This window comes from Meriones unguiculatus, chromosome 1 (assembly GCF_030254825.1).
Source record: "Meriones unguiculatus strain TT.TT164.6M chromosome 1, Bangor_MerUng_6.1, whole genome shotgun sequence".
Classification (NCBI taxonomy): Eukaryota; Metazoa; Chordata; class Mammalia; order Rodentia; family Muridae; genus Meriones; species Meriones unguiculatus.
This window is the reverse complement of record NC_083349.1, coordinates 187619166-187637577: the sequence shown is the minus strand read 5'-3', so window position 1 is coordinate 187637577 and position 18412 is coordinate 187619166. Positions and strand designations below refer to the sequence as shown.

Sequence of the window (18412 nt, the reverse complement as noted above, 5' to 3'; positions counted from 1 at the left end):
TAGTGATTATAAAATATAACAAATATTATTTCACTAATTGTATGAGAGTAAAATCCCGACTTGCCTAAAAATGTATTGACTACATTACTGTGTTGTGGCTTAAGAAATAAAGTGCTTTCCCCTTGCTTCAGCTTGGGCATTCTCACAATGAACCCTACTGCATACTTTCAAGGGGACATGAGACAAACATGGGCACTTAGCTGTGCTCTCTTACCCAGCCCCTGTCTTCACTCTGTCCTGTGGCTTCTAGCCTGCTCATTTTCCACACTTACTGGCCAGTTCAGAAAGTCCAGTATGCATAGTAACATCTCATCCACTGAGAACTTCTGATGTTCTAGGCTGACCATCTCATTCCATTGGATGTGTCCTTACTTTATTCACATTTTCCTACCTTCTTGTCCAGGCTCCTTACCATAATGTTCTATTTATTTAAAAAGGAGGCTTGACAAATACTCTGTGCTTGAGATTTGCAGAGGAGAAAAGTTAAATGTTACTGCATTCAAGAGGAGTATGTGAAGTGATCGATGGTTTCGTAACTCAAAGTATTGAGATACATGCCACACACACACACACACACACACACACACACACACACATAAATATATGCTATTTGTTAGTCATATTTTTGTGGTGCTGAAGATCAAATCCAAGGCCTGAGTCTTATGCTATGCCACTGAATTTCTGCCCTCATCATTACTTTCTCTGAGACAGGGTATCACCATGTAATGTGGGCTAGTCTGAGAATTATCTAGCCCAAGTTCTCTTTGAACTCATGATTCTCCTGTCTTTGCTTCCATAATTAATTTTTTCTTAAAAGAAGAGCCTTACCTAGCACACTCCATTTCATCCTACTTCTTTGGAGATAAAACCAGACAATGAACTGCACACATTTTATCAGAAAGTGGAGCAGTGCGGTGTCTTCCTTCTGCAGTTGATGCGTGTTCTGTGTCATGGGCTGGAAGGAATTTTCTTTTCTTTGTACTTCTGAAAGAAGACAAAAATCTTTGGTGAGAATAATATCAGTATCCTGTTCCCTGAGAGTACTGTCCTTTTATGCAGCATCTTAAAAAAGCTTCAGCAATTAATTTAAATAACTTAATCACAACTGTCTCACCCAACTAAACAAGGAAGTGTATTTTCAACCCACATGAACTGGGGTAAATGTAGTCAGCCACAAAACCTTACCCCCGTGGAATTATGAACACGCCAACTTAGCAGAGAAAAGTCATGCATGAGTGACATTCACTAGCTTGCTCAAGGATGCAGCTTATCACAAGTGAAACTAGATTGTTCAGACTCAAAGCTAGCCTCCAGCCTTCAGACCTTCTGTTTTTCCTCAGGTAACGGTATCTCTTAGCTATAATGTTAACTGCCATGTTTTCACCACAGAGCCTAGAGCCACCAGTGAGGGTTTGGATGAAGGAGACAGACTGCAGTGCATGATCCCCAGCTCAGCAGTATTCTGTGTTCAGGATGAAATGGTGACACCTCTATCATTCCCAGTGACTGAACAGGAGCTGGCAATGACAGGAAAGCCAGTCAGCAGCCTGACACAAATAGTTTTGACTCGACAGAGGTGATTTTTGTAAACCGGATTCTAGTTCAGTCTTGTTCTTTCTAACAAGAGCTGCCAGCTGACTCAGCCTTTCTGTACCTAACAGCTATATGCACCATTTTGATTACTGATTGGTGAGAATGACCTTGTTCAACTTTTTTGTCTTTCACTACTCTGTGTAAACATGTCCTAACAGGAAAAAAAAATTACAGGTTTGGGAGTTCTTCATCTACTTACCATCTGACAGCTACTTTTCTTCTAGAAACATTTGTTCCTTGGACTCCACTGCCTCAGTGCAATCTTGCTCCTCTTTCTTCTTTCTGTGTTTTCCTTAATCTAGATGCTAAAGGGCACTCTGGGTATTTTACATGAATTACCTTAAGGCACACAGAAAATTCAAAAAATAAACACTGTTTGTATGCCCAGGTGACTGAGGAAGCATGTGAGACACAGGGGCAAGGCAAGGGCTTTCATCAAGATGATGGCAGATGAGAAGAGGCCATATGTTACAATTTGAAATGTCTCCCCCAAGTTTGTGCATTGGAGGCTCCATCCCCAATCCAGCAATGTTCTTAGGTGGGCATTTAGTGTGTGATTGGATCACGAGGCCTCTGATTTTATCAATGCCAGTATTCTATTAGTGGATTCTTTAATATATTATTGGGAAGTAGTGTCTATTTTAGCAGATGGGCATTACTTTGAGGAAGTTAGTCATTTGGGGAATACCCTTGAAGGGTACCTGAGAACTCCGGCCTCTTTCTTGTCTTTGGCCTTACCTCCTGGCTGTTGTGAATTGAACATTTTTGCTCTGTCACATGGTCCCTGTATTGTTTTCTGCTTTGTCTAAAAGCAGAGGAACCAGCCAGCCATAGACTGAAACTATGAAGCCAAGGAAATCTTTCTTATAAGAATCTTGGGTATTTTGCCACAGCAACAGAAAGCTGTATTATAGAGATAACTTATAGGCTGAAACAATAATCAAGCAAGTTGCCTGTATAATGTGATGAATTGCACTGTCATTGCTGAGTTTACTGCTCATCTCCAGTCGAACATTCCAGATGCTCCTCAAGGTTTAAAACTGAACTTAGCACTTTTTCCAAAATGCCTGCTCTTCCTCTTGTTTTTGGTTGTTGTTGTTGTTGTTGTTTTTTAAGGATGTCACTGTCACTATTATTCAATGTCTGGGACTTAAGAGCCTTTTGAGAAACACAACAATAGTTGAGACTCTCCCAAGTATTCAATTTGCTCTCTAACTTATTCATTTACTAAATTTTTCATGCTCTCTTTTAACCATAGACCACTCAGTGACCAAGATTGTCTGTCATCAACTCTAACATTTATTATTTTTCCAAAAGTCAAGACACACCTAGCAGCACGCCTGTGAGTCATGGTGGTTACGAACACGGGTTTAAGTCCTAGCTTTGTTGTGTGATGTGGGTGAACACATTCAACTTTTCTGTGGTTTAATTATCACATGAGACTCTCAGAGCTTGGAAGAAGGACATCAAACACAGATAGATGAGTTTAACAAGGACAGAATGTAATGTTGACATAAATCTTTCCTCACAAAGTTATTAGGAGAAGGGTATTATAAACAAAGAGATCAGCCAGTCTATATAAACAAGGGTTCAAAACTTTCAATAACGCCAGAACAGTTTTAACAAGAACATAAAAGGCATGCAAGCTAAAATGTCTGCAAAGGCCAGACAGGTCAGATAAAAAAGGGAGGCGGGGCCAAGATAAGAGAAGGGGAAAGATATGAAATCCAAGGCAAACAGGAGAGAGCATGCCCCACTTAAAGCAGCCAGCCAGTGCTTGCACCAAAAGCACAGACCACGCCCCTCCACTGACCACTGACTGTACACTGACTGTACAGGGCTCTTTTCTGTGATCTCTCTCTCTTTCTAGCCGAGTTCCTTACCATAATACACTCCTTACAAAAGATCCTTAACAAGTCTACAGTCTCTGGAGTTTCTTTCACTTGCCCATTGCTTTACCTCAGTGCGCTTTGTGTGGCTAGATCTGTAACAAGTGTAGCTCAAGGAGGATTTGGAAGTGATCTCTCACAGCCAGCCAAAAAGCCAGCCGCCAAACCGGAGAGGACTCTGCTTTGTTCCTTCAGCATACTAGCTGTTTCATGGAATTCCTTTTTCTCATTTGCTTATTTGTGCATTCCATGTGTTTGTTTAGCAGCTGTGAACCTGAGTTGGATCCCAGAACACATGTAAACACGCTGAGAGCGGGGTGCGGGCTTGGAATTCTATTGCTGGGCAAGTTGAGGCAGCAGGTTCTGTGGGGCTTGTTAGATAGCCAGCCTGGCCTAATCAATGAATTCTATATTTTCCTTTGGCATGTATGTAGGTATACTAGCAGAAGAATGCAAGCGCACATTTGCGCACACACATATGGTAGTAGTTTACAAAATATTTCTTTAGAGGAGTAGACAGTAGATGAAAAATACAAAGAGTCTAACCTAGAGAAGTAAAGTAGGCGCTCATAAAAAAGATACATCACAGAAGCCAGATGACAGTTCACACACATAAAAAAGATACATCACAGCTGAAGACTTGATCAACAGCCCGCTTCTTGCTGGGGAGGGGGGAAGGGGGAGCAGCAGCTGACACCTGGCTAGCCCAAGGTTTATCTCATTCCTCTGCCCAACTCTTAAGGCTTGTCTCGTTGCTTTGCCTCATTCTTATGCCCATGCTGAAGAACAAGCCTGCAGACTTATATCTGTCTGGGTTTCCTGTGATGTGTCCTAATCACAACATCATGGCTGTTTTCTCTCTAACGTACCCAGATAAGCTTTCCTTCATTTTCATCTACAGATAAGCAAACTTACTTTCATATACAGCACTTGATTTCCTATAAAATAATTTTGTCTTTATCAATACAGAATTTACCACTTTTATATTCTGATCTTCCTATTCCAGACCTCTCGAAACATAGGCATCTCATGACCTTTCATATTGTGCTAAGAGGACTGAAAGTGACTTGAATGTATATACAGGGAGGAGATGTGTAACGTTCTAAATAGGGCGCTATAGGAGATGTCGTCTCTAATCAGGTGATATTTGAACAGAAACCGAAGGAATATTAGAGAGAAAATTTTGCAAACACTTGAGAAGTGGGGTTCCAGAGAGAAAACTAGCAGGAATGTGGAGGCAGCATGACTGGGAGAGAACGAGCAAAGAGTGATGGGAAATGCATTGTCAGAACAGACGGAAGCCACATCGTTCCACTTAGAAAGTCTCAAGGTGGCCTCAGGAGGTCGAGGTGTATGTAAACAGTGCTTGGCACAGAGTGGGTGAACCACAGGTGTTTATTGACTAAATGAATCCCCAGTGTCTGCAGACTGTTTTGGAAACTGAATTCTGAGGACCCCAGATAACTGAATGAGACCCTGTTTCTGGCAACTTTGTCACTTGATTTCATAATCAAGTGTGTCCTCTAGGTTTGTTATTCAGTTGTGTCTCAGATTTCAAAGCCATAGTTTAGGGTACCGAGTGTTTGTTTGTTTGTTTGTTTGTTTAATTTCTGATTCTGAGCCTAGTAATGCAACTCAAGACTGGTTTGCTTGAAGTAAAGAAGACAGTGAAATAAATGTGAGAATGAAAGTGTGGTAAGGAGTGATTGATTGGTTATCTGAGCCATGAGATTAGACATGATTTGTGTTTCTGAAACAGTATGACTTTAAAACTCTCTGCAAGGAGCATGTACCCATCACAATTTAAGTAACACCAGAATGATTAATGTCCCCAAATTTTAAAGCAAGTAAGAGCCTCCCCTGCTTTTACTCCAGTTCCACACAGCTAAGCTATCTGTACCAGTCCTTTTTTTTTTTTTCTAAACACAAAGAATCAACCACTGAGAAAACAGAAGTGACTGGAAAGACCTTCTCCCAAGTGTGTGTACCACTGAAGCATGTTTTAGGGAAACACACCACTTCAGCAGCTCACTGCCTTCTCACTATCTTCGCCAAAGCTTGTGAGTGTTTAAATCTGTAAATTGTAGCTGTGCAGACTGGAATCAATGGTTCCTGAATCCTTTATCAAGAAAGTATACATTGCCTAAGGCAAATAATGCACTCCTGGTGGGAGGGGGGTGCCGAGATTTTTGTAGGGAAAGGGAGATGGCTCAGCAGGTAAAATGTTCACCACCAAGCATGAGGTCCTGAGCCTGGAGCCCCATCACCCACCTCCTGAGCTGGGCACAGCAGCACATTTAATGCCAGCTCTGAGAAGGAAGGCAGAAGAGCATCCCCAAAAGAGAAGGGAGCAATCTAATCTTGACTTCTAGGCTCCACATACATGCGTACATCAACACACACAGGAACACATACAAGCCGTAACATAAGCATGTTGTAAGGATAATCCAGGAGACCTAGCCTTTCTTTGCAAAACTTGAGCGTCCTGTGTATAATACACAAAAGCTAGAGGAAGTTGCGTAATGCCTGAAGAGCTGGAGAAACATTTCAGGAGGCCGCCAATATTGGTTCAGATAAGGAGACCAGTGATGAATGAACCCAGAGACGCAGAAGTAGCTTAATGTCCCTTTAACTCTGAGTGCTCACTGGTTACAGAAGAGAAAGGGCAGAATAAAAAAAAAAAAAAAAAAAAAAAAAAAAAAAAAAAAAAAAAAAAAAAAAAAAAAAGGTCTTCTGGAATTACCTGCACCCGATTCCTGACCTCTGATTGACAAAAACCATTAAATCCCCAAGATGCCTCCAACATGTTTATCCCTTTGTCACGCTTTCATCACTTCCAGCCTAGGGCGGTGGCACTTGCTTACTAGACACATAAAGATATGATTAGCATCTCCTGCCTGGAGACACTGCCTCACTGAGTAGCCGGACTGGCCTTCAACCCTCCATCCTGCTGTCTCGGTTTCCACAGTGCTGGGATTACAGACCTAGATCACCATACCTGGCTTCTAGACACTCTTTTTCCCCGGTAGCTCTTGGAGTTTCAGTGTTCAGACAGAATTAACTGACTGTGTAAAATTTCCACTGGCTTCTACTCAAAGGTTGGAAGTGGGTGCTCAGAGCTGTCGAGATTGATTGTTTCCGCCGTAACTGTCTGACATTAGCCCCCGAGCTTACTCATCTTCCCACTCCCCTAGACTCTGAAGCCAGTCTAGCTCCTAAGTCAGGGTAACTAGACCCACCCCCACTTCTGAAGAAGTCTCTGGTCCCACAGTGACTCAGCAGCAAGTATGCTCTGCCGATAATCCTGGACTTCCTGTCATTGCAAGACTGACTTCTCATTTCTCGCTGCATACTTTGTTGCTTGTTCATAAGACAGTTTCATTGCTTTATTTGCTGGCTGGTTGGTGTCCTTTTCATTTTCTTTCTCTCTTCCTCCTCCTCCCTTTCTTTCTTCTTCATGCCCATACTGCCCTTGATACCTTAGTCATTAACTCCTCCCCTCCTTGTGTATTTTTCTGATTTCCCATTCCTTTTGAGATTAAAATTTTTACCTTGGCCACTCTTTCAAAGGCTACAACCCTGAGTCCTAGTTCCTATGGGCATGCCTGCACTGCCTTCTAACCCAGCAAATAGAAATAAATAGCCACAGATTGGAATATCTAGAGCCAACCTAGTTGTCACATCCCTGCTATGATGATAGAATTGAAGAGCTTTTAAAGAGCAAGACAGAGAGAGGCTCTTCCTCTGTGGGACTTCTACTATGATGCAAAAAGACAACAGAATAAGCAAATAGAATTCTAGGTGATGAAAACTCACACAGTCAGTCTGCCTCTATACCTATATCTGACTTGCTCTGGCTTATGTATAAGCACTTCCTTCCAGCCTCTGGCTATGAGGGCATCCCCCAAATGCTTCCCTTATTTAAAGTAGTTCCTTTAAAATAATCCTCATGGAGTCTAAGGTTAGAGTTTTAACAACTAAGTTGTAAGCACAGTGACTAATCCCATTGATTCTATCTGGGAATCCTTAAGCAATCATGGGCTCTCCCCTTCCACATGATCATGGAAATCTTTCCCTTGACTGGGAAGCCCCAGACTACGCACGTGCAACTCACAGGGCTCCCTTCACTTCCTCTTCCTTGTCCCTGAGAATAGTTTCTTTCTTTTTTATTAATGTATACTAATTGTACCAAATGAGGGGTTAGCTCATGGTATATTCATGCAGGCATATAGTATGCTTTGATCTTACTAATTTCTTCTCTTGTTAACCCCTTGCTGTTCCCATGAGTCCTTTTCTTCTCCTCAAATAGTTCCCCTTCTTGAATCTCTCTCTTCTTCTGTCTCTTTTGTATACTCTCTCTCACTCTCTCTCTCTCAAACTTGTTTAAGCATATGATAGAAATAATAATATTTGTCTCTCTAAGTCTGGCTTGTTTTGTTTAGCATAATGATCTCGTCCCATTCATGTTCTCATGAAGAACATGATTTTGTTCTTCACCGTGGGTGAATAATACTACTTTGTGTATACACCATACTTTTTTATTCATTTCATCTGTTGATTGGAACCTAGGCTAAATCTATATCTAGGCTACTGTGTGTGATGTTGCAGGTATATCGGTATTTCTATAATGTGCTGCTTCCATTCCTTTGGGTGGCGAAATAGCTTTGTCATCTAGTAGTTCTGATTTCAGTTCTTGAGGTATCTTCATGCTGATTTCCATAGTGGCTGCTCTAATTTGCATTCCCCCAAATATGTGTAAAGTTGGAATTATTTCTGTTACTTTAAAAGCACCTATTTATGGAATTCAAAAGAAATGTATCAAAAGAAGATTCATTATCAATAGAAATTGCCTTTTAAACAGTGTTTTCCAATGGTGAATTCATACGTACAATTTAAAATTCAAAAACTGTGAATACAACAAAATCTCCCTTCTTCCCTTTCCTTTCAGTTATTTAGTCCTTCTGCCCATAGATAACCAGTGTCTCTAGTTGGTTGTGTGTTCATCAGAGATGTCATATGCTTATGTAATCATGGATGTTCCTTTACATAAAAGCTAAGCACTCTCTACCTTCCCCTTTCAGTAAACAACATATCTGGAAGTTCATTCCATAGACATAAAGCAACTCTTTAACAGCTGCATATCAAGCCAATGAATAGGAAGAGTATGTTAATTTAAAGTCTCCCATTAATGTGCATTTAAGCTGACTCTGTTTTTGTTTTTGTTTGTTTGTTTTGTTTTTTATCTTTGGAAATAATGCTAGTAAATGATCTTTCAATATGACTGTGACTGTCACCTGTTATCAGCTAGCTAATTTTGCATATTTACAATTCTAAGCACTGGTTTCCTTTTCAGACAGCAGATGGTTGCAGGGGTGAGGAAGACATTTTAGTTCAGTTTAAATCCCATCTTGAAAGAAAACCTCTAAAACTTCTGGGCAGTGTGAACTGCAGCAATATTGCAATCGTAATTCTCCTTGAGGTAGCAGTGCTACTTCCATGGTTATCAGATCCCTTGGGTTTGCCAAACATGGTAAAAATGATGCTGCCATTCTAGGCTCAGGGAGAAAACCAACACATGGCTATGATACTGGCATACAGAAACCTTTGCTTCTGTGGCTCTCTGGTGGCTTTCCCTGACAGCCTCCTTCAAATGCTGGAGGAAATACTCACCCAGCTGCTATGGAATCTGTGGTTACCCATCAGAAAAATAGAAGCCCTGGGATTGGTCAGCAGCACATCTCATGTCTTCCAGCTTCCTTCCCTAAGAATGCAGCATTAATAAGCCACTGTAGCCGCCCCCGAGACTCACGGGGCAAGAGTGTAGCCTTGTGTTCTCACACAGGGCATGTGCTTAGTAAATAGTTTGTGTGGAGCAATGATGGTGACTGAAGCTAGGTTTCATTTCTAGGTTGTTGGATTACAGAACTTTCTAAAAGATATAGAAGCTGTGAATGAAGCCCTTCAGCTAGAAGAAAGCATTGTTGACTGTAGAGCTGAAGATAAAGGAACTGCTGATGTCGGTTCAGCTAAGGTAAGAATTTTGGCAGAAATAGCGGAGGCATGAGGCAAGAGACTCCAGAGTAGAAGGGAATTCTTGCAACCCCATCCTAGCTACAGGTCCACAAATAACCCATAAGAAAACTCCCAAGGACACGACTAGGAAACCTTTGGGTGTAAGTAGAAGTATTTGTGAGGGGCATATGACAGTTTTGAACCTAAAACTGTGTGAAGCCTTTGGAGCTCTTAAGTAAGGTGTGGGGGGGAGTGGAAATTCCTGAGGAAGGCAAGCCACATCAGGGTGGGCTTGTACTGTCTGTGATTCAAGCACAGGTGTGCAAGAGTCTGCCTGAGAGCATATTTTAGGAAGGAGTGCTGTGCTCACATCGTCCTCCCTTACTTGTTCTAGTGAGGTTGTTCCAAGATCTTGTCACGGTACAGAGGTGACCACTTGGGTTCTGTAACTATGTTCAATTCCAAGTTACAATTCAAGGTCCAGACTTGAGTTTATAACTAAAATGCAGATTTGTTTCCAAGAACTGATAGTAGCAAGGTGCTCCACTTTCCGGTTCCCAGTGAATGTTACTATGGGACAAGCAGGATTTGATCCACAATCTCACCAAAATTACAAGTGGGTTCAAATTAAACATTGTTTCCTTTCAGCATTGGCACTTCCCCCGAACCTGTGAAAAATCTCCTGTTTATTTCTCTTTCTTTACAAGGAAGACTAGCTTGGGGTAAAGGAGAGGATGTAAATAGGATTGCAGGAAGCCCATTTAACTCAGAGCCATAGAAACATTTCATTTTTTATTATAAATTTTCTTTCAACACTGCTCTACAAGAATGAACAGCCATACCTGATTACTTTGTAATGGAGACCATGTTAAATTTTCATCTTTTTCCTCTCATTGGCATACAACCCCCCTACTAAACTATCTCCCATCTTTAGATAACACTATGACATTCCTATATGCAGAACCCAGTTTTATCTCAAATTTCCACGTAAAATAGAATGACTCAGGATTTTAGAAGTAGTTCCTTTCCTCCTACATTTTGCTTTTACTTCAGGTTTCACATTACACTCACTTGACTGCTCACTCCCCTTTCTCAACTCCCTGCCTCCAGTGAGTGTATGTCTAGATACCCATGAGGCCTCTATGTTTTAAGTCACATTTAATAAGTCTCCTCCTTTCCTCTGCCACCTTGCTGCTTATTAGTTCATGTTAGTTCTACCATGTGAACCTCAAAATTTGCTCCCCATTTCCTTCCAACCATCCAATCAATAGAATAGCCTTTTCTTCATAAATAAGACATTTTCTAGAGGATCTTCTGAAATCTGTCACAGATTCTCCACTGGTTGTGGGTACATGGAACCAAATATCTATCTTTATCTCTCTCCTTTTCTCTTCCATCCCTTCTTCCTCCCTCTTTCTGTTTTCAGAACTCTCTATGATTCTGTCCTTCTTTTCCTCTCTAGCCTTTTCTTTGAATCTCTGTTCCCCAGATCCTCCCCCAACTTGCTGCTCATTAATTCAGTCCTTGAATAAGCTCTTGGATATCTCCATACTCATCAGGATACTATTCACCCATCACAACCCGCCTCAGATTTCCCTCTTCAAAGCTCGGGATTATCTTTGGGTGTTCTTATCTCCTCAGCTAAATAACAATGTGATTAACAGAAGTTATTGCATCTTATTCATATAACAGCCTTAATTCTAGGGTCAAACTACCTGAACTGTAGTCCTTGCCCTCTTGGTTATTTACTAACCCTAAGCCTGACTGTAATCCTAGTTTTGTTTTCTTCTTCTCATCTGCCAAAAAGCAGTTTATGTCAGGGAGTCCTCTATACGGGTTTTGTGGGCACATGCAAGAAAGCACATGCAAAGATTGGTATTCAGAATTTTGTAATCACCCAGGAAACACCAGCTTTAACAACTAATATTCACCTTATCTCCGAAGTACTTAGCAGAGGGCTCTGATCTTCAGATATGTTCAGTCGGTGTTCACTGGAACTTGGCTGAGTCAGTTGTAGGGCACAGGGCAAGAAGAAGGTTGTGTGGGCAGTGTGAATGGGAAACTTCTTGGCATCACTAAAGCTATGCCATAGGGGCCATGACTTACTGTGTCTGCCAGCCAAATTCTTTCTAAGTCTCTGCCATCCTCTTAGTCCTGCTCCAGAGATTCCTGTGGGTTTGGCCGAGTGTAGAGTTTACGAGGGCTGCTTTCCCAGAGTATTCTAACTTTACTGCCAAAAAAAAACCCTGACCTGCTGCAGAGAGCAGATTGCTAGTCTTCCTGGGGTCTCCAACGTGATACTAAAACTGTGGTGCACAGTCGCCAACCTCCCGCCTGCAATTTTATTGAACAGGCCCCACGACTGGTCTGCCGAAGTTGGAGAATGGGCTGATAACCTGCTCTCTTCCCTCAGGCTGAGACTGTCCAGGGCTTCGTGTGAACGGTGCTTTAAACTAGGACCTCCTCAATACTAGAAGTGCAGCCGATCCAATGATGGTAGCTATGCTCCTCAACTGAGCCACAGAGGCAGAGTTCATTTTTGTAAAAGAAAGGAAACACTAAACTATAAAGTTTGAGCTTCAATAAACATTGGGAATGCTAGAACATTAAGTAGCCAGAGATTCAGGCCTAAATGATCTATGTCCTATTGAAAAACAATTCAGAAAGGCGAAAAAACAATTCATATAAAGGTGAACCATGTAACCAAAAGCGTCGTAGGCTAGTCCTAGGACAAACGCATGCTTCGTATGTAGCAGATTCAAGTTGTATAGAATTTTAGAGCTTAGATTATCTGACGATAAGCTCAATCATGCTACTTAGCTCACCTGGCCGTGGTGGCAATTTCATGAGCTAAGTAAACTACTGATGATGGCACATGGTCCATTAGTGTCTTTCCCTCCCGTTCCAGAACTAGGCGCAGCCTTCAAGGGCGAGAAGTGAGTCTCTGACAACATTTCCATAATCAGGTAAGATGGTGGGAGCATCTAGGTGGTTGACCTAGATTGCACTAGGTGTTGTTCAGTTCTCTGAAACAGGAATGCTCGGCGCCCAGGGATGTTCACACGTGTCCGTCTCGGTGCTCAGGGCTGCCCTCTCCCAGCCTAAAACGATCTGCATTCACCTTGGGTTTAACTTCAATTCCGACGAGATTGCCATTTCCAGCAAAGCCGGTTTCCTAGCAGAAGGAAGCCCTTCCCAAATAGGTGAAACCCCTACAGCTTCATTTGTTTAAATTCCCTTAGTGGTCTTTATTACACAGGGTGTGGTGTTTTGTTTGCACCCCCGCCCCCCATTTCAGGGCATTAATAATAAGTCAACAAGCGAGTAACACGTCCTGAGCGTCCTGAGAAAGCAAAGCGTCGTTTTCACCGACCGCCCAGGGCATGCATGATTTGGGCTAGTGCGGGGTGGAGACGACGTGGCCAGCACGGGAGGCGCCGTCGGGGGCAAAGCTGGGGACCTGAGTCGGGGGCTGGGGGATCAGGGATCCCAAGGATGGGCGCGGAGGGGACTGCGCAGGAGGGGAGGAGGCTCGGGCTCCCGCAGCTCCCCTCACCCCTCTCCACGCCTCCCGGGTTTTCCCCCCTGGCTTAGGGTTTCCTGTTTCAGTTCTCGGCGTTCTCCAGCAGCAGGTGCTGGTTTGCCAAGCTCGGCTCCAGCGGCGGCGAAGGAAGCCAAGAGAGCGGAGGGGAGGAACGCGGCACGCGGCGGCGGCTGCAGCGGCTCGGGCAGGCGGGCGAGCGAGCGAGCGAGGAGCGCGGCGGCGAGCGGCCGAGCCCCCGGGGCGCCTGAGAGCCGCGGCCCTGGCGTGCAGTCCGCCGGGCGGCCGGGCGGGCGGGCGGCATGGGGGAGCGTCGCGCTCGGCCCGAGCCCTAGCGGCGGCCGCGGCGGCCCGGCGCTGAGGCGAGAGGCGGCCGCCCGGAGGAGGGGACCCGGGGCCGGCCCGGCCGCCAGAGCATGCCGTGATGGCTGCGGAGAAGACACTGCAGGTGGGTGGCGCGGCGGCGGCAGGGCCGGGGCGGCCGGCCGCGCTCGCCTTCCCCGCGGCGTGCTCCGGGCGAGGGCGCGGGGAGGCCCGCCGGGCCGGGAGGCCGCGCCCGAGCGCCGGGCGCCGAGCTCAGGACCCGCCCCGGAGCAGGCAACTGCAGGCCCAGGCGGCTCCGACCCCCCGAGGTCGAGTGGCCCCGGCGCCCGCCTCCCGGGAACGCCGAGCGGGAACGCCGAGCGCATCCTGCCCGCGGGCGGCGCCGGCCCCCGCCCCGCGGGGAACTCGGCGCGGGGAGGCCGGGCCCGGCGGCCTAGAACGCCCGTCCAGTAGCTCCCGCCCGCCCGAGGGCCGGGGCCGGCGAACATGGAGGCGGGCCCGGGCGCCGCCGAGGGAAACGGACCCACGGCTGTGATCCTGCCGCCCGGACCCGCTCGCGCCCGTGGGGTGAGGCGTCGCCCGGCATCTCCGTCCTGCCCCCGCCATTCGCCCTCCTCAGCCATCCTTCCACCGGTCCTCGGGCGGTCCTGGGAAACCTTTCCTTCGCCCTGGGTCCCCTTCCGCAGCCTCCTGCCCAAAGCCCGCGCCCATTTCAGCCGGGTGGTTCTTATTCCTTTTTGTTTTTTGTCTTTTCGTTTGATTGTTTGTTTGTTTTTCTTTAAAAAAAATAACAACTCCCTGCGACAAGGTGTTACTTAACTTGGAGACATGAATCCCGCTTTTCTTCCCTAAACTGTTTTATCTTTTATTGTCCCTTAAAGTCCTTACAGACAGCGGTTGCTTCCAAGCACTGATTACTCTAACTGGGTTTCCTGCTGCTTTGGGTATCCGTTAACACTGGGGGTTTGTGTTCTCGGTTTTGTGATAAAGAGATGAAGCCGTAATCCACATTGAGGGAAAGTTCTCCTATTGGTTGCCGGACTGACTTGGAGTATCTCCAGCTCCATCAGGCGCTTATTGATTCAGATTTTTTTTTTTTTTAAACCGCCTTAGAATAGATGAGGAGATAATTGGGCCTAAGCGTTATATATTTAGAAATCTGAGAAAGTTGTGCAGTTCTTCACTCATTTCCGTATTGAGATTTTCATCTTTACTTCCATTAAGAGCAGAAAACAGGAGGCAGACCTCAAACACGTTTTTGTGTTTTGTTTGTTTGTTTGTTTTCTGGTTTTTGTTTTGTTTTGGGTTTTTTTTTTTTTTTTGGACTTTACAAGATCCATTAAAAAAGACCACAGCTAGAAGCAGTGAGACACACACCTGGGATCCCAGCACTCAACTGAAGGATCCTAAGTTTGAGGCTAGCCGAGGCTGCCGAGGGTATGACTTAAGGTTATTTAGGCTCTTACATGTATAATTAATTAATTCTGCTTACAGTTTTTTCCCTTTTTATTTATTTTTTCGGTTTTTCTGTGTAATCCCCTGGCTACCCTGGACTCTCTTTGTAGACCAGGCAGGCCTCACAGAGACCCACCTGCCTCTGCCTCCCAGGCACTTACTGGCGTAAAGGCATGCTCCATCATGCCCGGCTGCTTACAGTTTCTTACTTTTGGTATTCTCTGATTTCTGAGAAGATTGGTCCAAGCCCCAGATCAGGTGTCCTTCGTACATTCCTTTCTGTTCTTGCAGTTCAGCATTGCAAATATCTACTTGAAGGCACCATAACAACACCAAAATGATCTGTTTTGTTGAAGCTGAATTCATGATTTAAAATATTTGCATTTTTTTTTAAGAATTGCTTTTACTTTTTAAAGTAAGTTACAGCTCTTCTAGTATCTGACCATTAAGTAAACTTGCCTTTAATCCCAGCATTTGGGAGGTAGAAGCAGGCAGATCTCCAAGTTCTAGGTCAGCCTGACCTACAATAGCAAGTTCTAAGCTAGCCAGGGCTATAAGTATGTATCTTTGTTTCCAAACAAGCAACAACACAAACATTATAAAGAACATAAATGAGCATTTTCTTTTTTTGTCCTTGATACTTGGGCTTGAATTCCTGACCTTCTGCATGCTAGCTTTTCTAGCACTGATTTGTATCCTATAACCCAAGCTGGATGACACAAAGAGATCAGTGGGTTTTTTTCTATTTAATAATGAAAGTCTAATGGAACTATTTTGCTGTGGTGGAAAATAGAAACCTGGAATGCTCATGTGCTGAGGGGAGCTTTTATTAGTCACTTCCTTCTGCTATTTTTTTAAAAAAATGATCACAATAAAAATATCTTGTTTTATATTTTGGGCTTCTCTGGAGATGTTTTAATGGGTTACAAGTGCAGAACTGGACCTCGAGTGGTTAATAGAAAATGTAATTTTGTATTTTTTCTAGTCCAAAATTGAATTATCTTGTTGTTCTAGCAGGGTTCCATGGTTCTTGCATTTAACTACTGTATATCTGAAAGTGTTACTGTCAGTATCCACTTGGTGATTTGCTTTTTATCTAAGCTTAGCAGAGTTCTTTCATTTGGATTTGAAGTTTCAAAGAAACAAGATGTTGAATTATTGAATTGAATTATTTAAAAATATTTTTAAATGTTAGACTATAAAATTATACACTGATCTGCCAGTTATTGCTCATATGAAGTCGGTATATACTTCTGTTTTATTGTCAAGTAGTTATTTAGGTGTAGAGTAAGGGTCCTAACCTCTGGAGGACTTCTTAATAACAGGACATAAGGCTCAATTGAAATCCTTACGTACTGTGAGTGAAGAAGTGAAAAAAAAAGTCACATTCTGTGTGGGGCTTCAAGGTTTACGTAGATCAAGTAGACTGAGTGAGAGTCAAGTCCTGGAGCTCTGGAGGGAGCAGAGTGAGTTGGCCGGTGTCTAGGGCAGTCGCACGGTGGCGGTAGACTACCAGTCTAGTGTAGTCTCGGGGTATTGTTTGTATGAGGAAGAAAAACAGTACATGAGTGAGAATCGGACTTTTATTGAAGGAAGATTCCAGGGTTAGCCTTCAACCGTTGAGAGCCTGGAGTGTGACCTTCAGTGTAGCAAATACTCCAAAGAAGGTCACGCTTTTTAAGTCCTAATAAGCCCCATAGGCACGCAACATTCCTTCCCAGTTGACAGTGATAGGATGAGGGTTCCACATTTAGCCATGCTCCATCCCTGTTGTGGCAGTGCTGAAGTCGCTGTAACTTTATCTTAGATCTGCCAATGTGAAGGCAGAACAGTACGACAGCACCATCCTCCTTGGAGTTTGTTTTTAAGAAGGAGGATGCTTTCTCATATACCTGGAGTTATATTGTTTAAAGAGTTGAGTCCCTCCTTCTGGTTCCTATAACAGTGTGCATCAAGGATTCACTTGTGGTATTAACAATATTTCAGATAGTTTCTTTCTAATAATGTTTTATGGAATCATCCTCCTGCTTTCAGACATTTGTGTTTCCTAATATCAATATAATAATGTTTTTATTGACTCTCTAAGTAAAAACTTGTTTCGTGTTTGTAGTTTAAGGATGTATTTCTAAGCCCGGTACTGTAGCACACACCCGTAATCCCAGCACTCAGGGAGGCAGAGGCAGGCGGATCTTTGAGTTCAAGCCCTGCCTGGTCTACAAAGCGAGTACAGGACAGCCAAGGCTACAGAGAGAAACCCTGTCTTGAAAAACAAAACAGAATAAAATGTATTTCTAAACAAAGTGATGGAAAAGAGAATTTTTTTTTTACCCTAAGTTGTATTGATATGTAAACCTATTAGCAAAGAGTAAGAAGGCTGATTTCATCATACTTTAGTTAAAGATTAACTTTAGAAGTCTTTGACAGTTGGCCTAGTGAGATGGCTCAGCTGGTAGAGCCTGATGGCCTGCCAACAAGGTGGAAGGAGAGAACCAGCTCTCCCAGGTTGTTCTAACTTCCCATGAGAACTGTGGTCTGCTCAGGTAAAGTGATAACTAGAGGTTCTAGGGATTTGGGTCCAGATGACAGAGATTTACTCTTAAGTAGCTCTGCAGAGTGCTGTTTGAGTTAGGTGTGGGAAGTCTGAGTTGATGGTGTTGACTCACATCAGTGACGTCTTCTCTGTCAGCAGCTCCTCCTAGTGATGCTGTCACTCACTTTCTCTAGTTTGCAGGTGATATCAGCTCTGCATTGTGAAACTGAATGATAGCAAGTTAACCTTGTACCTAAAAGGTCAGTGACCAAGGGCCTGGTGCTAACCACGTGACTCAGGATGGCTAAGGATGGAGCCCAACACAACACTGGAGAGCTGCTTCAAACATGAGGGGTTTTGTTTGTGTAATTTGGATTGTTTTTGGTAATTCTACTGTGTAGTTTTCAAGTGCTGCAAATAATGTTGTGTGTCAGTGTGTCAGGAGGCTGGGCACACCTGGTAGAGAGTGCTTAGAGCAGAGAGGCTGAAAAATGAAGGTTTGTATTGTATGGAGCCACAGAAGAGGCCTCTCACATCAGCTGGCCCTCACCCCAAGAGTCCTAGTTTTATTTCTGTTCCTACCCATCAGACACTATCTACTTTGAAGCCTGGCTTTTACTGGTCCAAAATGATGAAGTAAGGGCTAGTTCGTGTGCAAAGGGGCCTGGTGTTCTTAATCAAGAACCTACAGAGTGGAGGGAGAAAGCCAGCTCTTACAGGTTGTCCTCTGACCTCCCAAGTATTTAATGGCATAGGCACAGGCATGGCACATACATGCGCGCACACACTAAATAAACGTAATAAAATTTTTAAATGAATGAAAAATGCTAGGCACAAGGCGTTAAATTAGTAAGAAAAACATTTAACGGTATCATTGGTTTGATTGGATAGGAGGTTTTATTTAACTTTTTACTTAATCCCTGGCTTTTAGTTGTATTGAGAGTAACTAAAGTTGCCAGATGTAAAAGTTCTGTAAAATCAAGCTTTTACTGTTACAAACTTGTAAGCTTATATTTTTAGGTTTTTCAAAAGCCCTTTAAGTCTATTATTTTATGTCTGTTAGGATGA

At 43.7% G+C, this 18412-nt stretch overlaps 1 protein-coding gene across 2 annotated transcripts in view; it reads left to right on the top strand.

Moving 5' to 3' along the window:
• The first annotated feature begins 13326 nt into the window (after nucleotides 1-13326).
• The window catches only part of Zc3h12c (zinc finger CCCH-type containing 12C), a 58277-nt gene continuing 53191 nt past the window's right edge, over nucleotides 13327-18412 (top strand). Inside the window, exon 1 of one of the 2 annotated variants that reach the window (XM_021641229.2) lies at nucleotides 13327-13483. In XM_021641229.2, the coding sequence (XP_021496904.1) occupies nucleotides 13460-13483 (24 nt within the window). In that variant the 5' untranslated portion in view covers nucleotides 13327-13459. Of the gene's footprint in view, nucleotides 13484-13845; nucleotides 13927-18412 lie in introns of those variants that run through there. The other variant, XM_060373843.1, reaches the window with a different exon arrangement.